A 27,694-nucleotide genomic window follows, 5' to 3' on the forward strand; every position below is an offset into this window, starting at 1 on the left:
TTTAAATTTGATTTTGTCTGACATTATTTTGTAGGAAGTTGTACTCTGTTACCCAGCTGACATGTAGATGAGGGCTGATTTGGTTACCCTTTGCTAGAACAGTCGAATACTGTACTGTGGAAAATGCACGTTTGTATGTTGTGTTCTACTGCCATCTAGCGGTCATTTTCTATACCAAGGCGCGCAGGAATTGTCATTTTATTTAAAACTTTTTACCTTTATTTAACTAGGCAAGTCAGTTAAGAACAAATTCTTATTTACAATGACGGCCAAATCCTCCCCTAATCCGGACGACGCTGGGGCAAATTGTGCGCCGCCCTATGGGACATTCTCTGCATAGTAGTGGTGCTATAAATTGCTATTCGTGTATTTTTAGATTTGAAAAATATATAAACTTTGTTTTGATGTGAGATTCTGAGTTCCTTGTCTTAGAAAATCAAATTATAAAGGTATAGGATCGTAATTTGACGTGACGCCTGTCCCAATAGCAGTTGTTACGCAGTTCCGGTAAACTGTCAAATTATTTTTGGACCAGTCATTCACGGGAAAAAAGCCTTGACCAAAAGTAACGGGACGGAGTGTTAGAGCCACGGACACAAGGTAAATGATCAAATTTTTGCCATCAGTTCCATGAAAATCAACATTACACACTTGTTTATCAGAAAATCAGGCCAGTATGTTTTGAGTTTGATCAATTGGAGTGGGTTGTTTTGCGACCTTTTCTGCCTCGGCTTGTTTACACTGATGTTTATTCCAGCAACGCTGATGTTGCAAGTTTACAGTCACCTGCTTCCAGACTGGATTTCTATATGGTGTCAACAACAGTAGTCCTATTTTTTTATTTTTTATTTCACCTTTATTTAACCAGGTAGGCAAATTGAGAACACGTTCTCATTTACAATTGCGACCTGGCCAAGATAAAGCAAAGCAGTTCGACACATACAACAACACATAGTTACACATGGAGTAAAACAAACATACAGTCAATAATACAGTGAAAAATAAGTCTATATACAATGTAGCTATGATATTATATTGTCCATTGTATATCTGTAGTCAATAACAAATCTAACTCCAATAACCTTGAATTTTATCATAGCCGGGCAGATATAGGTAAACTCTAGAATTAGTTGTTGCATTCCTTAAGGTCACTGTCATGATATTCACACAGTAAGTTAGTAGACACTATCAAGAATGTGACGTGTGTATCAGTCAGTCATGGCTGCCCCAGAGGTATCAAATGTCATCTGTAGCCACAATTTGTTCTTGCTGGACTATTTTTATGGACAGTCTGACTGCTATGATCAGTAAGCCAGCTCCCAGTTAGTGTGAAGTGTGAATGGGTGACAGTTGTCTACCTGCACTATATATACAAATGTATGTGGACACCCCATCAAATTAGTGGATTAGGCTATTTCAGCCACATCTGTTGCTGACAGGTGTATAAAATCGAGCACACAGCCATGCAATCTTCATAGACAAACACAACCACAAAGTGGTATGCCACACAAGCTCACAGAATGGGACCACTGAGTGCTGAAGCATGTAAAAATGGTCAGTCCTCGGTTGCAACACTCACTACTGAGTTCCAAACTGCCTCTGGACACGAACTGTTCCTCAGGAGCTTCATGAAATGGGTTTCCATGGCTGAGAAGCTGCACACAAGCCTAAGATAACCATGCACAATGCAGAGACTGTCAACAAAATACAGCAAAGAGATGCTGTTTTTATTAGCGAGTTCATGTTTAAGTTCTTACTCAGCACTGTCAACACTTTTATAAGCCATAAAATGTGTGTTCTTCCTATTTCCACCCAGCGAAACAACAAGCACTGCAGCAGCAATGAGTGTGTAGGAAAGTGGCTTGTGTTATTATTAGTGGCTTGGGGAGTTTGTCAAGGAATATTTCACTTTCTCTGTTCATAGGAGTAACATGAATTTGTGCATGTTGCAGAAATAATGCCATGTGACTCGAGTGTCGCCATCAGCTGGAAGATGGTGGCCCTTTTTGGTCAGTGTCAGTGGAGGAAAGGGAGAGTGGAGGGATGTTGAGAGGCAGACTGACCTTCAGATATGCAGGCACCATCAGCCCAGAAAAATAAAATTATTTAAATGTCTGCTCATGTGGCGGAGTCTAGGAATATGGCTTTCCAAGACTATTGTGAGCCAGGTGACATCACCGCCGCTGTTGTGCCGAAAATCTCCCCCCTGCCAGAATTCCCCCCCTCCCTTCTAATTTCCTTAATTATGTGGTTAGAGTCAAATAGTTTCTATAGAACAAACTTCACGTCCGGATAGGCAACCGAAATTAATAATTAATGTATGTGTAAACATAGAGGGAGTAAAATGTTGACAAGCAATAAACATTTCAGAACAACTATGGCTGAATTATCTTACACTTTCAAAAATACTTGTCGAATAAGACATGGGAGAGATGACGAATTTTGGCAAAGAGATTTATTTATAGACTAATACAAATCAGTAGCGGATTTAGGTACGGGCGACATGGGCAGCTGTCCAGCGCAACATCTTGTCCCCCGGGTGCGGGTGGGAGGGCGGGCGCTGAAGGGGGGGTTCGCCCAGGGCGTCATACAAGCTATAACCGCCCCATACACTTGAAACAAATAGCCAAACCGAAAACTGCAGACAAAAATGCTTTCTGCTACTGAAAACTGCAGACAAAAATGCTTTCTGCTACTAAGATCAGTGAAATGTAGGCTAAATGTACAACGGAGTGAAGAGCAGAAGTGTCAACTAGCAAGCAAGTCGCAGCAATGAAGAACGCGAAGGGGGGAGAATTCTGACAGGGGGGAGATTTTCGCACAACGCCTGTTCTAAAAAGGTCCCCGGGAGAGATGACGCGAGGGAGTGCGCAGGCAAGTGTGTTGTAAAAGGAGGAGAGAAAGAACGATAACGAGTAGAAAGGAGCCGAATTCAGAAAGTACCTTACGTCTGAGTATTGTTGGAGAAAGAGGACGTGCTAGTTCTGGAAGAGGATTGTTCCATACCACCGAATGACTGTCATTTTCGCCAGAGTGATGCTAGCTGTCTAACGTTACCCACTGGAGTGATGGACATCAAATAATTGTTACCGTGAGTTGAAGTGATTTAGTTATAAAAGATTCCCGTGGAAGTAATTGCACTTTCTGTTTATGACCTGAAAGAAGAGGACATCTAAAGTTGGGGACTTTTCAGTTGTTTGACATTACATAGTAGTGCAAGGATAAGAAGGGACACTTAATACTGAACATTTAGGCCTAATTAGCCAATCAAAGGAGAATAATATTACCGTGACAACGTTGCAGACTACTTATATTAGCCCTCATACAGACCCAATTAACACAGTAACTAACGGGTGTCGTTCGTTATTTTTGTTTGTTATTGGGATATCTGATATAGTGTCTTCAAGCTAGGCTAACCTTGCACCTGAGGTAGGTTACAGTAGGTTATTCTGTGAAATTGTGCCTGTTGTGTTGCCTAAAACTGGCAATATATTTTCATTATTTTAAAGCAGAACTATTTTTAAATTACTACTGCCTTGGGGTAAGAGGCCTAACCTGTCATAGGTATTGGGATGTATTGCGGGTGGATGCTCCATTGCTATTAACCACGTAATCTGAGGGGCTGCATACAGTGAGTTATTTGTAATTTTTCACCCTATACTATTAGGAAAGGTGCCACTAACGTAAACTCACCCCATTGTAAAAGTTTGCGTCAATCGAATCTGGTATCAGGATAAAATGTGATTCAGAGTCACCGAATATACTTTAAGTATTTTTTATTTAACATAAGCGATAAATGGTAAATGCAATTTTCGTATATACGGGTTCACTGTATCACCACGCAGGGTAAAGCAGAGAACTGACTGAAATAGTACAGACATCCTCTTTTATACTGTGACAGAGGTAGTTCCAACTTTAGAGTTGGCCTGTCACAGTAGAGGCTTAGCGTGGTTTAAACTTGCTAGCCTATCGGTGATGCCCAGGCTGGTCCCAGCCTCACAGCACACAGGATCCAGATATCCGGAAGTGTTTGTTGTGAAGTTTGAGCTGAGTTGTCGGTGGCTACACATTCCTCAGTTCCTGTTTTCTTGTTATTCAGCATTTTTCCATCTTGTCTCAACCTTCTGGTTTGCACAGTCGACACCCTAGATTAACAACAGCTTTTCTGCATTCAAGCTATGTTTTGTGATTAACATGTCCTATTTCTATAAGGCATATATTTTTGTTAAAAAGAGAACAAAACCATCCTTCACACCATTCCGTACAAATGTGCTCAACCGCAACATTCAAACGAGGCTACAAAGAAAACTAATGGGACTGTAGCGACTGTGTTGACCTCAAAATCGGGGGTGTGAACTAGGTTTCTATTCAAGCGTTGATCGACATGGTAATGGCTCTATAGTATTGGAGAAAAGTTGAAAAAACGGACCCTCCGTTACATCGTGGGGTGTCATGTCGTAAAGTACAGCAAGCATAAAGCAACTATTTCTGTCTTACAATCTCTCCACCAGGTGTAGCACTTCTCTCATCCTTTAAAAACAAGAAATGGACAGTGACGGGGTAAGGGGGGATACCTAGTCATTTTTTTCGTCATCATTGCATGCGATCATCATTCTCAAAGCCGCTGTTTACTTCTAAGATCACTTTAGCACCGCCCTAAAAACCCGATTCAAATTCGACACAAACCTTCAAATAGGTATGTAATGACACATTATATAAACTCTTTATAGTGTTTTATTTACATTTTAGAGGCGATAAGGTGATAAGTTGGACAGATCGAGTGAAAAAAAAGCAATTTTCCCACACGACATCTCTCCTTCTCACTATCACGCATTAGTTTCGCTTCCCCAACCGCCATTTTTAAAAAGACCCGACGGGGCTCATTGCCTGCTTGAATTATGCAGAAATGGGCAGTGTTTAGGTCATGTAGTTGATTCTGTTGGAAAGGGGAGAAATTGTGCTTTACAATGTTATTGACATTACAGTTGATCTGGAAGTATTACGTTTTTGGGGCGCTAAAATAAGGGCAATTGTATGGACCAAGGCGATGTACGAGTTTACGTGAGTTTATGTTACTAGGGTTGCACATTTTGAGGAATATTCAGAGGTGGAAACTTTACGTGGGAATATGCTAATTAATATTAATACCATTTAAATGTAGATGTTTTTTTTCATTGGATATATTTACCATATCATATGGAGACAGAAACATAAAACTGATACCTTATCATAAGTACACATAATTGCAAATTGTTAAATCCTTCCAATATATATATATTTTAAACAATTAGTTACAAATTGAACTTTAATTAAATGAGTTGACTCTTCACATGGGAGGATTTCACTGAACAACAAAAGAAAGGGAATATTGAATGATCCCCAATGATCCATCGCATCTCCCAAAAACGTTTTCAACATACATCTGTAAAATGATAGTCTAGAAACTAAAGCTTTGGTTGTCTCCCTCTCAGGCTTCCATTACTTCTCCCTAGACCTCCGCAATGTCCCCCTCTTGAACATCAGACTCGGAGGCCTCATCTTCACTGTCACTTTCCAACCTCCAACATCAGACAGGATGGCATTGTCTCCCTCAATCCGTGCAATGGCTACTGCTATAGGGTTCAGGAGTTTCAGGCTGCTTACCACTCTCCCAAAATACATAATCCAGGAGGATCCTCTTGATGGGGCTGTCCATATCGGCAGACTGTGATATGGCCATTTCTTGGAGAGAGTCCTTCCTCTCAAGGAGACTGTCAAACATGATGACAACTCCACCCAACAGGTGTTGCTGGGCAGCTTCAATGTGGTGCTCTTATTCTTCTCACTTTGCTTGGTGAGGTAGATTGCAGCTATAACTTGATGACCCTTCACATACCTAACCATTTTCTTGGCTCTCTTGTAGAGTGTATCCATTGTTTACAGTGCCATGATGTCCTTGAGGAGCAGATTCAATGCATGAGCAGCACAGCCAATGGGTGTGATGTGAGGGTAGGACTCCTCCACTTTAGACCAAGCAGCCTTCATGTTTGCAGCATTGTCTGTCACCAGTGCAAATACCTTCTGTGGTCCAAGGTCATTGATGACTGCCTTCAGCTCATCTGCAATGTAGAGACCTGTGTGTCTGTTGTACCTTGTGTCTGTGCTCTTGTAGAATACTGGTTGAGGGGTGGAGATGATGTAGTTAATTATTCCTTGCCCACGAACATTCGACCACCCATCAGAGATGATTGCAATACAGTCTGCTTTCTCTATGATTTGCTTGACCTTCACTTGAACTCTGTTGAACTCTGCATCCAGCAAATGAGTAGATTAAGCATGTCTGGTTGGAGGGGGTGTATGCTGGGCAAAGAACATTCAGAAATCTCTTCCAATACACATTGCCTGTGAGCATCAGAGGTGAACCAGTTGCATACACAGCTCGAGCAAGACATTCATCAGCATTTCCCTGACTACGTTCCTCCATTGAGTCAAAAAAACTTCTGATTCCAGGAGGACCATGAGCTGTTGCTATCGATAAGGTGTCTGATTCATCATTTTCATCTCGAATAGAGGGATTTGGCACAATATTTGTAAATGTACACAGCTTTTCCTTCTACATTAGCTGCAGTGAAATGTCTCCACACATCAGATAGTGCCTGTGGCATTTTCATGTAAAAATTGTACAAAGAAATGTTTAAAAATCAAATACAATTACATGTACAGATAAATATTTAAACAGTTAGATTAAACAACTCCTTTGTAAGATACATATTTTAAAATGAAACATGTATGGAAACAGGTGAATTAACACTCAGTTAGCAGGCTCAAGCAAGCTAAACCCACATGGTAGCAAAAACTAACCAGCAGAAATTGTTAACAAGTTAGAAATGATTTAAACACACTTTGCTGTAGGTTCCTATTTAGTAGTTAACAAAAAAATTATGTATGTCATATAAAATATATTTACCCCACACAGTATTGTAATCAAAACTTACCAGAAAGCATCAATGCAATATTAGCCACTTTCAATGCAACATACCGATACAAAATGAACTATGCAAGAGATTTTGTTGTTGTCAGAACGCATCGGAGTAGGATTCTATTGAGTTGACATGCACTACTCAGCCCTTACTCTACAGAGACTGTGTTTACAGAATGAGCGGTCGTGAGTAGATGAGCTTGATTTGAGATCAAAGTGATGTATGTAGCTACGTGTGCACATTTTGTTCATGTCCTTTGCTAGTTAGTGAGATATTAGCCCAGTTATAGATCATTTGTAGTCAGCAATAGGGCTGTGATTGCTTCCTACAAGAGCACAAAACGTATACATTTCTAGACCTCTTTGAAAAGCGAATCAAATATAATTTGCCAATAAAATTTGTCTGATTCTCTTTAATAATAGAATGGGAATAATAAATCAAATCAAATGTATTTATATAGCCCTTCTTACATCAGCTGATATCTCAAAGTGCTGTACAGAAACCCAGCCTAAAACCCCAAACAGCAAGGCAGGTGTAGAAGCACGGTGGCTAGAAAATAATGCATTTTATTTTGTAAAGTGTTGTTTTTTTTCTTCAAAAGTCTCATGGTATATAGGCCTACATTGAACACCACACATTGGCTGCTACTGTAGGCTGAATGGTAGAACAGCTATTTCCATGTTAAAATGTAATGGGATGCATTTTCTCCATAGTTTTTGATGGTAGGCGTACATTATGATCAAATAGCCACAGTAGCCTACATGGCCACTTAAAACTAACTTAAAGTGGGTTCAGCCTCAGTGGTCACAGTAAACACATGCTGGAAGTTGCACAGAAATTTCACAAGTCATTGAAATTTGCTCTCAGCGGACCTGAAATCTGCTCAGTGCCCAAAAAATTTGAGGGAACATTGTTCGAAATACCCATGAAACCTAGCGGTTTTTCCACCATAAAATAAGGTCTGTGTTTTGTGTAGGCTTACCCTGGCATGACGTTTTGATATACGTGCAAATCTCTCTAGGACAAGGTGACTTAACAATATGTTCACCTGTATTTTCCACCCCAAAAATGAAATGCTAATGTGGCTATCATAAAAAACTACAAATGCCATGATGATCTGGATGAGCAAACCAAATCGAGGCAAATGTAAGAATCTCTGGATTAACTATCTAATGTTAGCAACATTTAGCAGTTAATAAATTGGCTACATTTCTTTAAATTTACAATTCTGTGAGCTGTCTTGTGCAAGTTTTAAATTGACACTACCTGTTAGCAAAGGTGTCAGCTAGAGATGAAGTGCAGGAACTGCAGATTTGTAGTCTTGCATGATGTCTACTTTGATGCTAATTAGCATTTTAGAATCTGAGTAAATAGCTGAATATATTGATTAGCGGTCATGGCCGATTAATTAGGGCCGATTTCAAGTTTTCATAACAATTGGTAATCAGCATTTTTGGACGCCGATTATGGCCGATTACATTGCAATCCACGAGGAGACTGTGTGGCAGGCTGACCACCTGTTACGCGAGTGCAGCAAGGAGCCAAGGTAAGTTGCTAGCTAGCATTAAACTTATCTTATAAAAAACAATCAATCTTAACATAATCACTAGTTAACTACACATGGTTGATGATATTACTAGTTTAACTAGCTTGTCCTGCGTTGCATATAATCAATGCGGTGCCTGTTAATTTATCATCGAATCACAGCCTACTCCGCCAAATGGGTGATGATTTAACAAAAGCGCATTCGCGAAAAAAGCACAATCGTTGCACCAATGTACCTAACCATAAACATCAATGCCTTTCTTAAAATCAATACACAAGTATATATTTTGAAACCTGCATATTTAGTTCAAAGAAATCCATGTTAGCAGGCAATATTAACTAGGGAAATTGTGTCACTTCTCTTGTGTTCTGTGCAAGCAGAGTCAGGGTATATGCAGCAGTTTGGGCTGCCTGGCTCGTTGGGAACTGTGAAGACCATTTCTTCCTAACTAAGACCGTAATTCATTTGCCCGAATTGTACATAATTATGACATAACATTGAAGGTTGTGCAATGTAACAGCAATATTTAGACTTAGGGTTGCCACCCGTTTGATAAAATCTGAAACGGTTCCATATTTCCCTGAAAGAATAAACATTTTGTTTTCGAAATTATAGTTTTCGGATTTGACCATATTAATGACCAAAGGCTCGTATTTTTGTGTGTTAATTATATTATAATTACATCTATGATTTGATATTTGATAGAGCAGTCTGACTGAGCGGTGGTAGGCAGCAGCAGGCTCGTAAGCGTTCATTCAAACAGCACTTTCCTGCGTTTGCCAGCAGCTCTTTGCAATGCTTGAAGCACAGCGCTGTTTATGACTTCAAGCCTATTAACTCCCGAGATTAGGTTGGCAATACTATATTGCCTATAAGAACATCCAATAGTCAAAAGGTATATGAAATACAAATGGTATAGAGAGAAATAGTCCTAGAATTCCTATAATAACTACAACCTAAAACTTCTTAACTGGGAATATTGAAGACTCATGTTAAAAGGAACCACCAGCTTTCATATGTTCTCATGTTCTGAGCAAGGAACTTAAACGTTAGCTTTTTTACATGGCACATATTGCACTTTTACTTTCTTCTCCAACACTGTGTTTTTGCATTATTTAAACCAAATTGAACATGTTTCATTATTTATTTGAGACTAAATTAAATTTATTTATGTATTATTTTAAGTTCAAATAAAAGTGTTCATTCAGTATTGTTGTAATTGTCATTATTACAAAGATATATACTGTATATATATATATGTATATATATATAACATTTTAAAAAGCCGATTAATCGGTATCGTCTTTTTTTTGGTCCTCCAATAATCGGTATTGAAAAATCATAATCGGTCAACCTCTAATATTGATAAAAGTAACCTTGTTCTAGAGCGATTTATATGGTTATCAAAACGTCATGCTAGGGTAAACCTACAAGGAAACACAGCACTTATTTTAAGTGTGTCTAAAATGAATAAATTAATGGTGGAAAAATGATTGGAACCATGTCCTTGTTTGACCGCTAGGTTTTATGGGTATTATGACACCTCCACTGTGGGGCTCTATTGGAGGTTATATAGGTGTGACTAAGTCTATTGCGCTGTGTGATTTGTGATTTAGCTGTTATTATTTCAATTGACTATTTCTGTATTTTTATTTCGTCATGTTTCGTTGATAAACAAATTGTATCACCTCTAATTTGTTAGTTTTGTTATTTCACTGAACAAAAATATAAATGCAACATGCAACAATTTCAAATATTTTATGGAGTTACAGTTCAGGAAATCAGTCAATTGAAATACATTCATTAGGCCCTAATCTATGGATTTCACATGACTGGGAATGCAGATATGCATCTGTTGATAATAAAAATAAAAAATGTGGGCGTGGATCATAAAACCAGTCAGTATCTGGTGTGACCACCATTTGCCTCATGCAGCGCGACACATCTCCTTCACGTAGAGTTGATCAGGCTGTTGATTGTGTTCTGTGGAATGTTGTCCCACTACTTTTCAATGGCTGTTCGAAGTTGCTGGATATTGGCGGGAACTGGAACACGCTGTCGTACACAGCGATCCAGAGCATCCCAAACATGCTCAATGGGTGACATGTCTGGTAAGAACGCAGGCCATGGAAGAACTGGGACGTTTTCAAGTTTCCAGAAATTGTGTACAGATCCTTGCGACATGGGGCCGTGCATTATCATGCTGAAACATGAGGTGATGGCAGCGGCTGAACGGCATGACAATGGGCCTCCAGGATCTCGTCACGGTATCTCTGTGCATTCAAATTGCCAATTGTGTTCGTTGTCCATAGCTTATGCCTGCCCATAGAAGCCGGATGTGGAGGTCCTGGGCTGGCATGGTTACATGTGGTCTGCGGTTATAAGGCCAGTTGGCGGTACTGCCAAATTCTCTAAAACGATGTTGGAGGCGTCTTATGATAATTCAATGTTCATTTCTATATCTGGCAACAGTTCTGGTGGACATTCCTGCAGTCAGCATGCCAATTGCACGGTCCCTCAAAACTTGAGACATCTGTGGCATTGTGTTGTGTGACAACTGCACATTTTAGTGGCCCCAGCACTAGGTGCACCTGTGTCATGCTGTTTAATCAGCTTCTTGATATACCACACCTGTCAGGTGGATGGATTATCTTGGCAAAGAAGAAATGTTCACTAATAGGGATGTAAACACATTTGTGCACAAAATTTGAGAGAAATTCGATGCATATGGAAAATGTCTGGGAAACTTGGTGTCACGATCATTGTATGAGTGAGAGGCGCAGCGTGAGTAGAGTTCCACATATTTTTTATAAACTGAAAACTCACCAAAACAATAAAGCACAAACGAAACGTGAAGCTATACAAAATAGTGCAGACAGGCAACTAAACATAGTCAAGATCCCACAAACACAAAAGGGAAATGGCTACCTAAATATGATCCCCAATCAGAGACAACGATAAACAGCTGTCTCTGATTAGGAACCATATCCGGCCAACATAGACATACAAAAACCCTAGATGACCTACCCTAGTCACTATCACGCCCCAACCAACACAGAGAAAAAACAGCTTACTATGGTCAGGGCGTGACACTTGGGGCCAGCACTTTACTTGCTCTTTCACAAATAATGTTTAGTATATGGGTATAGAAATGGGTAGAGCCAGAAGCAATGTGTAGAAGCATTATGTCTAACTTTCTCTTGCGTGGCAGAGTTGTAGTTGGCCCTTGTCTGTCCTCTAATGAATGAAGCTGAGTATAGTTAAGAGGTAAGTACCGTCAGGATTTTCATTAACACTGTAAGTGACTGTTTGTTATTTAACCGTTCTGTTTCAGGTGAAGATAACAGACATGTCGTTTATATTTAACTGGATCTACAGAGGCCTCAGTGGTGTGCTGCAGTTACTAGGTACAGTGCATTTAAGCTATAAGGCTAGAGGAGGTGTGGTATTTGGCCAATCTACCACGGCTAAGGGCTGTTCTTACGCATGACGCAACAGGGAGTGCCTGGATACAACCCTTAGCCGTAGTATATTGGCCATAAATCACAAAGCCCTGAGGTGCCTTATTGCTATTATAAACTGGTTACCAACGTAATTAGAGCAGTAAAAATAAATGTTTTGTCATACCCATGGTATACAGTCTGATATACCACGGCTGTCAGCCCATCAGCATTCAGGGCTCGAACCACCCAGTTTATAATACAATTTAAACCATTCAATCATTAAAACTAACTACTGAAGAAAGATGAATTACTTACTGAAGAGTGATCAACATTATTTCTGAGTGTATCTGTAGCGTTTGACTCATGCTGTACCAATAACTGTGTTTTCTTTCTTAAGCACATTCCTAACCTAATCATATTATGGTCAAATCAGGTATTCAATCCCATGTCGTATTGTCAGCATCATATTTTCCTACATTAAATTTGATGGTAAATAGACTGTCTCTTCGCTTGTATCTCCCTCCAGGTTTGTATAAGAAGTCTGGGAAGCTGGTGTTCCTTGGTTTGGACAATGCTGGAAAAACAACACTACTGCACATGCTCAGAGATGACCGACTGGGACAGCATGTGCCAACACTACATCCCAGTAAGGCAAAGGAGGTTCAGACATCTTGCTTACTTTTTTTTTCTTTCTTTTTTTCACCTTTATTTAACCAGGTAGGCTAGTTGAGAACAAGTTCTCATTTGCAACTGCGACCTGGCCAAGTTAAAGCATAGCAGTGTGAACAGACAACAACACAGAGTTACACATGGAGTAAACAATAAACAAGTCAATAACATGGTAGAAAAAAAGAGAATCTATATACAATGTGTGCAAAAGGCATGAGGAGGTAGGCAATAAATCGAATAATTACAATTTAGCAGATTAACACTGGAGTGATAAATCATCAGATGATCATGTGCAAGTAGAGATACTGGTGTGCAAAAGTAAATAAATAAAAGCAGTATGGGGGGTGAGGTGGGTAAATTGGGTGGGCTATATACCGATGGACTATGTACAGCTGCAGCGATCAGTTAGCTGCTCGGATAGCAGATGTTTAAAGTTGTTGAGGGAGATAAAAGTCTCCAACTTCAGAGATTTTTGCAATTCGTTCCAGTCGCAGGCAGCAGAGAACTGGAAGGAAAGGCGTCCAAATTAGGTTTTGGCTTTAGGGATGATCAGTGAGATACACCTGCTGGAGCGCGTGCTACGGGTGGGTGTAGCCATCGTGACCAGTGAACTGAGATAAGGCGGCACTTTACCTAGCATAGCCTTGTAGATGACCTGGAGCCAGTGGGTCTGACGACGAACATGTAGCGAGGGCCAGCCGACTAGGGCATACAGGTCGCAGTGGTGGGTCGTATAAGGTGCTTTAGTAACAAAACGGATGGCACTGTGATAAACTGCATCCAGTTTGCTGAGTAGAGTTTACCTATGGCTTACCTATGGCTGTCCATCGTTCTCTTTTAAGTGCTCTCATTGAATGACCTTTGTCTGGTGTTCCTAAAGTAGTCTATTTGTCTGCCTCTGTCCCACAGCATCAGAAGAGTTAACCATTGCTGGGATGACATTCACAACATTTGATCTTGGTGGTCACACACAAGGTACACATTAGAACTCAAACTTGGTTCATTTATGGTTAAGTCTTGAAATCTTCAGGTGATACTAAGGCTTAAGTGGCAGTGACAAGTCACTTGTGATCAATGAAACTGCTTTGATTTTCACTCACAGCCAGAAGAATCTGGAAGAACTACCTCCCAGCTATAAATGGTATAGTCTACCTGGTGGATTGTGCAGACCATGAGAGACTACAAGAAGCCAAAATTGAACTGGATGTAAGCCCCCCCCCCAACACAATTCTACAAAGAAAATAAATAGTCGTAGTAAATAAGCAGTATACAGTATCTTACACCCAGTAGTTATTGTATGGCTAAATGCTAATCAATACACCATTGCTTTTCACTGATGAGCAGGGCATTAATCCTTAAGAGTCTATTGACGCACCCATGCATCAACTTAATGAACATAATACAAAAATCCTGATCGAAATCTATCAGTTTAAAAGCTGCAATAACTTTTTGGGCGACCCCCGAAAAAAAGTCACATAGAAATTTGAGTTATAGATTTGTCACTCGTTGAAAACAAGTCTAAGACACGGTAGATCTGTTCTATGTGCGCTATTTCAAATCAAATCAAACTTTATTTGTCACATGCGCTGACTACCGTGAAATGCTTACTTACAAGCCCTTGACCAACAATGCAGTTATTAAAGGAAGAAAAAAATGAAAAAAAGTTACGCAATTTAAATAACAATAACAAGACTATATACAGGAAGTACAGGTTAGTCGAGGTAATTTGTACATGTAGGTAAAGGTAAAGTGACTATGCATAGATAATAAACAGCGAGTAGCCACAAATGGGGGATGTGTCAATGTAAATAGTCCGGGTGGCCATTTGATTAATTGTTCAGCAGTCTTATGGCTTGGTGGTAGAAGCTGTTAAGGAGCCATTTGGTCCTAGACTTGGCACTCCGGTACCGCTTGCTGTGGGGTATCAGAGAGAATCGTCTATGACTTGGGTGACTGGAGTCTTTGACAATTTTTTGGGCTTTCCTCTGACACCGCCTAGTATATAGGTCCTGGATGGCAGGAAGCCACTACCACTGCCTTACGGTCAGATGCTGAGCAGTTGCCATACCAGACGGTGATGCAACCTGTCAGGATGCTCTCGATGGTGCAGCTGCAAAACTTTGAGGATCTGGGAACCCATGCCAAATATTTTCAGTCTGCTGGGGTGGAAAAGGTATAGTGCCCTCTTCACGACTGTCTTGGTGTGTTTGGACCATGATAGTTCGTTGGTGATGTGAACACCAAGGAACTTGAAACTCTCGACCCGGTCCACTACAGCCCCGTCAATGTTAATGGGGGCCTGTTCGGCCCGCCTTTTCCTGTAGTCCACGATCACTCCTTTGTCTTGCTCACATTGAGGGAGAGGTTGTTGTCCTGGCACCACACTGCCAGGTCTCTGACCTCCTCTTATAGGCTGTCTCATCGTTGTTGCTAATCAGGCCTACCACTGTTGTCGTCAGCAAACGTAATGATGGTGTTGGAGTCGTGTTTGGCCATGCAGTCGTGGGTGAACAGGGAGTACAGGACGGGACTAAGCATTCACCCCTGAGGGGCTCCAGTGTTGAGGATCAGCGTGGCAGACGTGTTGTTGCCTACCCTTACCACCTGCGGGCGGCCCGTCAGGAAGTCCAGGATCCAGTTGCAGAGGGAGGTTTTTAGTCCCAGGGTCCTTAGCTTAGTGGGCACTATGGTGTTGAACGCTGAGCTGTAGTCCATGAACAGCATTCCCACATAGGTGTTCCTTTTGTCCAGGTGGGAAAGGGCAGTGTGGAGGGCAATAGAGGTTGCATCATCTGTGGATATGTTGGGGCGATATGCAAATTGGAGTGGGTCTAGGGTATCTGGGATGATGGTGTTGATCACCAGACTTTCAAAGCACTTCATGGCTACCGATGTGAGTGCTACGGGGCGGTAATAATTTAGGCAGGTTACCTTTGCTTTCTTGGGCACAGGGACTATGGTGGTATGCTTGAAACATGTAGGTATTATAGACTCGGTCAAGGAGAGGTTGAAAATGTCAGTGAAGACACTTGCCAGTTGACTTTGAGTACACGTCCTGGTAATCCGTCTGGCCCTGCGGCTTTGTGAATGTTGACCTGTTTAAAGGTCTTGCGCACATCGGCTACTAAGAGCGTTATCACACAGTCGTCCAGAACAGCTGGTGCTCTCATGCATGCTTCAGTGTTGCATAAAGGCATTTAGCTCGTCTGGTAGGCTCGTGTCACTTGGCAGCTCGCAGCTGGGTTTCCCTTTGTACTCCGTAGCAGTTTTCAAGCCCTGCCACATCCGACGAGTGTCAGAGCCGGTGTAATAGGATTCAATCTTAATCCTGTATTGACGCTTTGCCTGTTTGATGGTTCGTCTGAGGGCTTAGCGGTCATCGGCTTCATCAATAAGTGCATCGACGACGTCGTCCCCACAGTGACCGTACGTACATATCCCAACCAGAAGCCATGGATTACAAGCAACATCCGCATTACATAAACAGCCTTTAGCTCGATGCGGATGTTGCTTGTAATCCATGGCTTCTGGTTGGGATATGTACGTATGGTCACTGTGGGGATGACTACGTCGTTGTCGATGCGCTTATTGATGAAGCCGATGACTGAGGTGGTATACACCTCAATGCCATTGGATGAATCCCGGACCATTTTCCAGTCTGTGCTAGCAAAACAGTCCTGTAGCGTAACATCCGCGTCATCTGACCACTTCCGTATTGAGCGAGTCACTGGTACTTCTTGCTTTAGTTTTTGCTTGTAAGCAGGAATCAGGAGGATAGAATTATGGTCAGATTTGCCAAATGGAGGGCGAGGTAGAGCTTTGTATGCATCTTTGTGTGTGGCGCAAAGGTGGTCTAGAGTTTTTTTTTTCTCCTCTGGTTGCACATGTGACATGCTGGTAGAAATGAGGTAAAACGGATTTAAGTTTGCCTGCATTAAAGTCCCCGGCCACTAGGAGCGCCACTTTTGGATAAGCATTTTCTTGTTTGCTTGTGGCCTTGTACAGCTGGTTGAGTGCTGTCTTAGTGGTGGTAAATAGACAGCTACGAATAAAATATAGATGAGAACTCTCTTGGTATATAGTGTGGTCTACAGCTTATCATAAGGTACTCTACCTCAGGCGAGCAATACCTTGAGACTTCTTTAATATTAGACATCGTGCACCAGCTGTTGACAAATAGACACACACCCCCGCCCCTCGTCTTGCCAGACGTAGCTGCTCTGTCCTGCCGATACATGGAAAATCCCGCCAGCTCTATATTATCCGTGTTGTTGTTCAGCCACAACTCGTGAAACATAAGATATTACAGTTTTTCATATCCCGTTGGCAGGATAGTCTTGATCGTATATCATCCATTTTCTTTTCCAATGATTGCACGTTGGCCAATAGAACAGATGGTAGTGGAGGTTTACTCACTCGCCTACAAATTCTCAGAAGGCAGCCTTACCTCCACCCCCTTTTTCTCCGTCTTTTCTTCACGCAAATGACGGGGATTTGGGCCCGTTCCCGAGAAAGCAGGATATCTTTTGCGTCAGACTCGTTAAAGAAAAAGTCTTCTTCCAGTTCGAGGTGAGTAATTGCTGTTCTGATGTCCAGAAGTTATTTTCGGTCATAAGAGACGGTAGCAGCAACATTATGCACAAAATAAGTATAAAACAAAGTTACAAACGTGAAACAAACGTGAAAAAAATAACAAAATAGCACAGTTGGTTAGGAGTTAGTCATCAGTTGGTCATCCCCTCCGGCACCATTCTTAGAGTATTTCTATGCTTCCAGTTTTTTGGGGTTTAGCTTTTGAGTCTTTTACTTTCGGTTTTGTACACCAGCTTCAAACAGCTGAAAATACTATATTTTTGGTTATGGAAAATGTATTTCACAGCCATTTAAATGGTACAATGATTCTCCAGACTATACTTGTTTGTTTTGTCACATAAACTGAAATTAAGCGAACTATTACTATTTTAGCAACCAGGAAATGTCGGAGCGATTTCTGCATAGTGCGTCTTTAAGCTAGATATCAGTTGCATGGGCTGCGTCCCAATCCACTGCATCCGCCTATGTCGCCCTTCCGCATCTGCGGTGGAAAGTGGCAGCATTACAGAGCTGTTTGTCATACCAGGAGACATCCCGAAAATCGGTCTCGTCACGAAAACGTCTGTAGCGTCTGAAAGGTTTGGCCTACTAACTAATATGACCACTCTATGGAAAGATGAGACTCTCACGAACACGAACCCCACAAGTGTCACAGAACTGGTCTCAAGGTAACCAATACAAATTAATGGAGGTAGTTTTGGGCCAACAAAAATAAGCGGTTAAATATGTATCTAAAACAACAACTATTTGTGAGCTTTCTTATATCTCCTAGATATAGGACAGACAGCTTATTCCTTGTATTTCTTTTTTGACTGTCTTTTTTGCCATTTACGCATGTGTTATTCAATGCGTTTCTAAGGGCAATAGTAGTAAAGGCCAAATGTAAATACTTTATAGGATATTTTTTTATAATTAGTTTTATACCTAAAGGGGTCCTAAAATTCCAACTGAAATGGCTAAAGGATCCATGGTATGACCATCTTTAAACAATATCATATGTTACCTTAGTAGAACCTTTAGAGGTTTAACTGGCCCTCTACATTCTCCCTCTCCAGGCGCTGTTAACAGATGAGACCATCTACAACGTGCCTGTACTTATCCTCGGGAATAAGATCGACCGTCAAGAGGCAATCAGTGAAGACGCACTCCGAGGGATGTTCGGACTCATTGGACACACTACCGGAAAGGTGAGGAGGGGCTTACTGTTGAATGCACACAACATCATTTACCCTCTAGAGCAGCAGCCTCCAGAGCAACTGACATCAGATAGTACCAGTACCATCATACTAGGAAGTAAAGAAGAAAAAGAAACAAAACATAAAGCAGTCCTAATGTTGAAAAAAACAGCATTATGTTGTCACATTTGGTTTATTTTGAAAGCATACAATCGACACTATTTTCCATACGTTTTTTAATCGGTTTTTGAAGGACCATAGAGTTAAGTCTGCTTTGTAATTTCCTAGTTGCCAAGTAAATCTGGTATCATAGTATTGCAATACTGGTATTGTGAGAACACTACTACAGAGCTAGGCAATTGGGTCTAGTATTGACAATGACTAGATGACAAATGACTGATTTAGAGTACAGTTAGGATCCACTTCATTGTAGTAGTTTATTATGGTAACTCTGTAGTCTCACATTGACTCCAATGCAAAGGAAAAGGTTGGAATGGAGGGTAATCTTTACTTGTCTCTTCTGCCTATGTGTTTCTCTCCTCAGGGAAATGTGTCACTGAAGGAGCTGAACCTGAGGCCCATGGAGATCTTCATGTGTAGTGTTCTGAAGAGGCAGGGATACGGAGACGGTTTCCGCTGGCTCTCACAGTACATTGACTGATCGATCCATCACTATTTCTCATACTAGATTCACACTATACAGCCAACCCAAACCTTACTGGGTGGGCTAGATTATTTCAAAATAAAATGGTCATTTCCAGCATGGTTCAAGCAACTATGATGGATGTGTAACAAGTTCAGGTCAGCCAAGTACATAAGAGGACATGCCTCACGAATCTACCCGCTGGAAAAGCTATTAACTGCTAGCGTGCTATATTTATTGTAATTTTTACGTTTGACAAAGTGTGACCTCAATAAGTAAATATATTTCTAAGAAAAATATATTTTTATTGATACAGTATTTATACTCTTTGTGTTTTGGACATATTTCTTTGGGTTCAAACAGTGTTGAAATATGCAGGATTAGTAATTGTTTGATAGTAGAATAGTAAAATCTATGAATAATTGGTACACCATTTTATAGTCTGAGCCCTATGTAGTGAATTCAAACTTCAAAACCTGCAAACCCAATATTGTGTAGTTTACACGTTGCGTCATTTTCAATAATTATCTGTTACTTTCTGAAAGTACTGTGGTGGTGTGCATTTTGAATCATACCTCACATGATGTCAGTCAAACAGTTTTATTATTACAGTATTATTTCCCCTCCCACTTATGATGAAGTTACAGGGACATGTCATCGCTTTGAACCAGTTCATAACCCTGGTTTATTTTTAAGTCGCTGGCATTGGATTTCAGAGGGGTTATTGGTGTAACAGTTCCGCGTTTGTGTCTTTTCGACATTGCTGCTCTCTCCTTCCACGTACATTTGAAGTCGGAGGTTTACATACACTTAAGGTTGGAGTCATAAAAACTCGTTCTTCAACCACTCCACAAATTTCTTGTTAACAAACTATAGTTTTGGCAAGTTGGTTAGGACATCTACTTTGTGCATGACACAAGTAATTTTTCCAGCAATTGTTTACAGACAGATTATTTCACTTATAATTCACTGTATCACAATTCCAGTGGGTCAGAAGTTTACATACACTAAGTGTACTGTTCCTTTAAACAACTTGGAAAATTCCAGAAAATGATGTCATGGCTTTAGAAGCTTCTGATAGGCTACTTGACATCATTTGAGTCAATTGGAGGTGTACCTGTGGATGTATTTCAAGGCCTACCTTCAAACTCAGTGCCTCTTTGCTTGACATCATTGGAAAATCAAAAGAAATCAGCCAAGACCCCAGAAAAAAATGGTAGACCTCCACAAGTCTTGTTCATCCTTGGGAGGAATTTCCAAACGCCTGAAGGTACCACGTTCATCTGTACAAACAATAGTACGCAAGTATAAACACCATGGGACCATGCAGCCGTCATACCACTCAGGAAGGAGATGCGTTCTGTCTCCTAGAGATGAACGTACTTTGGTGCGAAAAGTGCAAATCAATCCCAGAACAACAGCAAAGGACCTTGTGAAGATGCTGGAGGAAACTGGTACAAAAGTATCTATATCCACTGTAAAACGAGTCCTATATCGACTTCCGCTCTGCAAGGAAGAAGCCACTGCTCCAAAACCGCCGTAAAAAAAAGCCTGGCTACGGTTTGCAACTGCACATGGGGACAAAGATCGTACTTTTTGGAGAAATGTCCTCTGGTCTGATGAAACAAAAATAGAACTGTTTGGCCATAATGACCATCGTTATGTTTGGAGGAAAAAGGGGGAGGCTCGCAAGCCGAAGACCACCATCCCAACCGTGAAGCACGGGGGTGGCAGCATCATGTTGTGGGGGTGCTTTGTTGCAGGAGGGACTGGTGTACTTCACAAAATAGATGGCATCATGAGGGAGGAAAATTATGTGGATATATTGAAGCAACATCAAGACATCAGTCAGGAAGTTAAAGCTTGGTCACAAATGGGTCTTCCAAATGGACAATGACCCCAAGCATACTTCCAAACTTGTGGCCAAATGGCTTAAGGACAACAAAGTCAAGGTATTGGAGTGGCCATCACAAAGCCCTGACCTCAACCTATAGAACATTTGTGGGCAGAACTGAAAAGCGTGTGCAAGCACGGAGGCCTACAAACCTGACTCAGCTACACCAGCTCTGTCAGGAGGAATGGGCCAACATTCACCCAACGTATTGTGGAAAGCTTGTGGAAGGCTACCTGAAACGGTTGACCCAAGTTAAACAATTTGAAGGCAATGCTACCAAATACTAATTGAGTGTATGTAAACTTCTGACACACTGGGAATGTGATGAAAGAAATAAAAGCTGAAGTAAATTGTTCTCTCTACTATTATTCTGACATTTCACATTCTTAAAATAAAGTGGTGATCCTAACTGACTTAAGACAGGGAATTTTTACTCTGATTAAATGTCAGGAGTTGTGATAAACTGAGTTTAAATGTATTTGGCTAAGATGTATGTAAACTTCCGACTTCAACTTTACTACATACCAGGCCTGGGTTCACATACTTTTAGAAATCTTTCAAATACTTTTAGCTTTTTCTTTAGCCTGCCTGGATTGCCAGGTTTGTACTTCTGGGACTTTTCTGTTGGTTCTATTGCAACATACAAGCTCAAACAAGCACAGCGGAAGTATTTTAAATGATTTAAAATTGTAATTAAGCTAGGTCTGCTATACCAACCAGGCCAAATACTTTTTTCTATAACTGCCAAAGCATATAGGCGCCTACACCCTTACATTTATTCTAAGCATTTCTCTTTTCAAATGCATATTATAAAAGGAAAGCATTGGTGCCCTAAATGTATTTTACTGTACAAATCAAGACATGGAATCTATGCAGATGATAATTGATGTTTTATTACATGGCTATTCCAGTAGAATTCCGCTTCCTTCAAGAATATATAGATATCCTATTATTCTGTTCTATATGTAATACTATGGTCTCACTCCTTAATATAGCAGCACCCCTCAAGACATGCTATTTGAGGTTATTTGACCATTAGAAATAGTTACATACCAGACTCGTTTTACCAACGAGGACAAAGTTGTTGTTTTCTCATAAATGACTGTTTTTGTATTGATAAATTCAAGTTGTTTCACTACCAACCGATGACATGAATGTGACTACAAGTGCATTAACACTTTTTATTTATAAATTATTGTTTAATACAAAAGTGCAGTATTTTGTAATACCAGGGTTTTATCACAACGTTGTAGGTTACAGATAATGTATGCAATTTCCTATAGTCTACCAACTGTATAAATGGTTTTTGTTACTGTAAAATAAGTACTTGGTGACTATTGGCTGCTCATAGCTATAATAAACTCAGCAAAAAAAGAAATGTCCCTTTTTCAGGACCGTCTTTCAAAGATAATTTGTAAAATCCAAATAACTTCACAGATCTTTATTGTAAAGGGTTTAAACACTGTTTCCCATGCTTGTTCAACGAACCATTAATGAGCATGCACCTGTGGAACGGTCGTTAAGACACTAACAGCTTACAGACAGTAGGCAATTAAGGTCACAGTTATGAAAACTTAGGACACTAAAGAGGCCTTTCTACTGACTCTGAAAAACACCAAAAGAAAGATGCCCAGGGTCCCTGCTCATCTGCGTGAACGTGCCTTAGGCATGCTGCAAGGAGGGATGAGGACTGCAGATGTGGCCAGGGCAATAAATTGCAATGTCCATACTGTGAGACGCCTAAGACAGCGCTACAGGGAGACAGGACGGACAGCTGATCGTCCTCGCAGTGGCAGACCACGTGTAACAACACCTGCACAGGATCGGTACATACGAACATCACACCTGCGGGACAGGTACAGGATGGCAACAACAACTGCCCGAGTTACACCAGGAATGCACAATCAGTGCTCAGACTGTCCGCAATAGGCTGAGAGAGGCTGGACTGAGGGCTTGTAGGCCTGTTGTAAGGCAGGTCCTCACCAGACATCACCGGCAACAACGTCGCCTATGGGCACAAACCCATCGTCGCTGGACCAGACAGGACTGGAAAAAAGTGCTCTTCACTGACGAGTTGTGGTTTTGTCTCACCAGGGGTGATGGTCGGATTCGCGTTTATCGTCGAAGGAATGAGCGTTACATCGACGCCTGTACTCTGGAGCGGGATCGATTTGGAGGTGGAGGGTCCGTCATGGTCTGGGGCGGTGTGTCACAGCATCATCAGACTGAGCTTGTTGTCATTGCAGGCAACCTCAATGCTGTGCGTTACAGGGAAGACATCCTCCTCCCTCTTGTGGTACCCTTCCTGCCAGCTCATCATTACATGACCCTCCAGCTTGACAATGCTACCAGCCATACTGCTCGTTCTGTGCGTGATTTCCTGCAAGACCGGATCTCAATCCCATTGAGCACGTCTGGGACCTGTTGGATCGGAGGGTGAGGGCTAGGGCCATTCCCCCCAGAAATGTCCGGGAACTTGCAGGTGCCTTGGTGGAAGTGTGGGGTAACATTTCACAGCAAGAACTGGCAAATCTGGTGCAGTCTATGAGGAGATGCACTGCAGTACTTAATGCAGCTGGTGGCCACACCAGATACTGACTGTTACCTTTGACTTTGACCCCCCCCCCCCCCCCCTTTGTTCAGGGACACATTATTCAATTTCTGTTAGTCACATGTCTGTGGAACTTGTTCAGTTTATGTCTCAGTTGTTGAATCTTGTTATGTTCATACAAATATTTACACATGTTAAGTTTGCTGAAAAGAAACGCAGTTGACAATGAGAGGATGTTTCTTTTTTTGCCGAGTTTATGAGAGTACTTGTGTGGTACTAAATATAATAGGCTTTGTTTGACAGACACACAATATCTGAGAGTGCAGTAGATAGTGGGTACCTTTTATCCTTTTTGTAAATAATGTGAAATTACTTGAGTCATTTTCTATTAAAAGGTATCTTTACTTTTACTGAAGTATAACAATTGTGTACTTTTTCCACCACTGTCGGTATGCAAATTGGAATGGGTCTAGGGTGTATGGGATGATGGAGTTATGTGCCATAACCAGCCTCTCAAAACACTTCATGATTACAGATGGGAGTGCTACAGGCCGGTAGTCATTGTGGCATGAAGCCTTAGAGTTCTTTGGAACAGGAATGATGGTGGTCAGCTTAAGACATGGGAATTACCAACTGGGACAAGGAGTTGTTGAAAAGGACCGTAAATATGCCTGCCAGCTGTTCTGCGCATGCTCGGAGAACGCACCCTGTAATACCGTCTGTGCACTTTAGCAAGTCTTTATTCATATAAAAAAATCGGATTTATTGAATTGTCCATGTGGTCTATATTAAATGACACTTCGTTTCATTTAACAGGCTTTTAAAATTCAAAATTTGTGGACAATTTCTACTTAAAATATCAAAGGGACGCAAAAGGCACTCATTTCGTGGAACGACCCAAGTGTAGTGCAACAGCCAAGAGGTCTTGGCCTTCATGGTACAAGAGATGTTGTCACGTTCGTCATAAAGATCGGACCAAGGTGCAGCGTGGTATTAGTACATTATTATTTTATTAAAGAAAGAACGCTGAACAAACTAACAAAACAACAAAACAAACAAAAACCCAAGACAATACAAAACCCCTAGAATACAAAAACTAGCGTAATCCACCCTAGTCACACCCTGACCTAACCAAAATATAAAGAAAACAGAGATATCTCAGGTCAGGGCGTGACAGTACCCCCCCCCCCAAAGGTGCGGACTCCCGGCTGCAAACCTGAACCTTAGGGGAGGGTCTGGGTGGGAATCTACCCTTGGTGGCGGCTCTGGTTCTGGACGCCGCCCCCCCTCTTTACGCTGATCCCTCCGCATTTGTAGAGCCAGAACGTGGATCATCACCGGAGGTTCTGGACTGCGGATCATCTCCGGAGGCCCCGGACTGGGAACCGTCTCTGGAGACCCCGGACTGGGGACCGTCGCTGGAGACCCCGGACTGGGGACCCCGGACTGGGGACCGTCGCTGGAGACCCCGGACTGGGGACCGTCGCTGGAGGCTCTGGACTGGGGATCGTCGCTGGAGGCTCCGGACTGGGGACCGTCGCTGGAGGCTCTGGACTGGGGATCGTCGCTGGAGGCTCTGGACTGGGGACCGTCGCTGGAGGCTCTGGACTGGGGATCGTCGCTGGAGGCTCCGGACTGGGGATCGTCGCTGGAGGCTCCGGACTGTGGCCCGTCGTTGGAGGTTCCGGACTGTGGCCCGTCGTTGGAGGTTCCGGACTGTGGCCCGTCGTAGGAGGTTCCGAACTGTGGCCCGTCGTTGGAGGTTCCGGACTGTGGCCCGTCGTTGGAGGTTCCGGACTGTGAAATGTCGCCGGAAGCTCTGGACTGGGTACTGTCGCCGGAAGCTCTGGACTGGGAACTGTCGCCGGAAGCTCTGGACTGGGAACTGTCGCCGGAAGCTCTGGACTGGGAACTGTCGACGGAAGCTCTAGACTGTGGAAGCGCACTGGAAGCCTGATGCGTGGTGCCGGAACTGGTGGTACCGGGCTGAGGACACACACCTCAGGGCGAGTGCGGGGAAGAGGCACAGGCCGTACTGGACTGTGAAAGCGCACTGGAGGCCTGATGCATGGTGCCGGAACTGGTGGTACCGGGCTGATGACACGCACCTCAGGGCGAGTGCGGGGAAGAGGCACAGGCCGTACTGGACTGTGGAAGCGCACTGGAGGCCTGATGCATGGTGCCGGAACTGGTGGTACCGGGCTGATGACACGCACCTCAGGGCGAGTGCGGAGAGGAGGCACCAGACGTACTGGACTGTGGAGGCGTACTGGAGGCCTGATGCGTGGTGCCGGAACTTGTGGTACCGGGCTGAGGACACGCACCTCAGGGCGAGTGCGGAGAGGAGGCACAGGACATCCTGGACTGTGGAGGCGCACTGGAGACCTGATGCGTGGGACCGGTACAGGTGGTACCGGGCTGAGGACACGCACCTCAGGGCGAGTGCGGAGAGGAGGCACAGGACGTCCTGGACTGTGGAGGCGCACTGGAGACCTGATGCGTGGGACCGGTACAGGTGGCCCCGAGCTGATGACACGCACCTCAGGACGAGTGCGGAGAGGAAGCACCACCCTTCCTGACTGGATGCTCACTCCAGCCCGGCAAGTGCGGGAAGCTAGCACAGGACGCACTGGGCTATGAATGCGCACTGGAGACCTGATGCGTGGGACCGGTACATGTGACACCGGGCTGATGACACACACCTCAGCACGCCCGCTCTGCAGCCCTCTCAATGCTAGCACCTCTCTCCGGAATCTTGCGTCGAACTCCTCATACGACTCCCTGACTGGCTCTGGTTCGCTCCTCGGCTCCGCCGACTGCTCCATGTACCTCCCCCCCAAAAATTATTGGGGTTTCTATGGCCTACTTCGTTGGTATAACTCCTCGTAATATCGCCGTTCCGCTTTCGCTGCCTCTATTTCCTCCTTCGGAAGGCGATACTCCCCAGCCTGCGTCCAGGGTCCTGCTCCATCCAAAATCTCCTCCCAGGTCCTCCTGAACACGCTCCATTTTTGTTGGGTTCTTCTGTCACGTTCGTCATAAAGATCGGACCAAGGTGCAGCGTGGTATAGGTACATTCTTCTTATATTAAAGAAAGAACACTGAACAAACTAACAAAACAACAAAACGAACGAAACATGAAGCTATATGAATAGTGCAGACAGGCAACTAAACATAGAATAAGAACCCACAAACACCAAAGGGGAAATGGCTACCAAAATATGATCCCCAATCAGAGACAACGATAAACAGCTGCCTCTGATTGGGAACCATATCAGGCCACCATAAACATACAAATACCTAGACCTACAAAACCCTGGACATACAAAACCCCTAGACAATACAAAAACTAGCGTAATCCACCCTAGTCACACCCTGACCTAACCAAAATATAAAGAAAACAGAGATATCTCAGGTCAGGGCGTGACAGATGTACTACAGGGTTGTTGGTTCAAGTTCCACTTTATTTTATGCCCTGGATTTCTCTTTTATATATCAGCTGCTATATAAAAGAGAAACCCGGTGCATAACATAAAGTAACATTTATTCCATACCAGCATGAAGACCATCATGAAGACGAAAGTAGTGCACACAACATTATACCGATCAAAGGGAAGTTCCATCACTCTTAAAGTAGTTTTTTCCTCCCTATAGGTTTCATGCTGTGGTGGGTGATGTCCTGTACTCCATCAATCCATCGTCTCCCTACTGTGTAATTAAATGCGCCAACATTTCTTACATGTCATTATGATACCTAAATGCTATTTTTCGAGTTTATTCTGCAGATCTGTATATTTGAATATGTACAGTGCCTTCGGAAAGTATTCAGACCCCTTGACTTTTTCCACATTTTGTTACGTTACAGCCTTATTCTAAAATGTTTTAAATCATTTTTTCCCCTCATCAATCTACACACAATACCCCATAATGACAAAACAAAAACAGGTTTTTAGACATTTTTGCAAAGGTATAAAATAAAAAATGGAAATATTACATTTACAAAAATATTGCGACCCTTCACTCAGTACTTTGTTGAAGCACCTTTGGCAGTGATTACAGCATTGAGTCTTCTTGGGTATGACGCTACAAGCTTGGCACAACTGTATTTGGGGAGTTTCTCCCATTCTTCTCTGCAGATCTTCTCAAGCTTTGTCAGGTTGGATGGAGAGCGTTGTTGCACAGCTATTTTCAGGTCTCTCCAGAGATGTTTGATCGGGTTCA

At 42.5% G+C, this 27,694-nt stretch overlaps 1 protein-coding gene across 1 annotated transcript; it reads left to right on the forward strand.

The window, feature by feature from the left end:
* Positions 1-521: 521 nt before the first annotated feature.
* LOC139571048 (small COPII coat GTPase SAR1A-like) lies at positions 522-19,179 on the forward strand. Its single transcript, XM_071393530.1, has 7 exons — positions 522-600; positions 11,840-11,912; positions 12,475-12,594; positions 13,527-13,592; positions 13,720-13,823; positions 18,266-18,397; positions 18,930-19,179. The coding sequence occupies exons 2-7, from the start codon at positions 11,855-11,857 to the stop codon at positions 19,044-19,046; spliced, it is 597 nt and encodes a 198-aa protein (XP_071249631.1). The 5' UTR covers positions 522-600; positions 11,840-11,854; the 3' UTR covers positions 19,047-19,179.
* Positions 19,180-27,694: the final 8,515 nt, after the last annotated feature.

The sequence above is a fragment of the Salvelinus alpinus genome, chromosome 3 (genome assembly GCF_045679555.1).
Source record: "Salvelinus alpinus chromosome 3, SLU_Salpinus.1, whole genome shotgun sequence".
Lineage (NCBI taxonomy): Eukaryota > Metazoa > Chordata > Actinopteri > Salmoniformes > Salmonidae > Salvelinus > Salvelinus alpinus.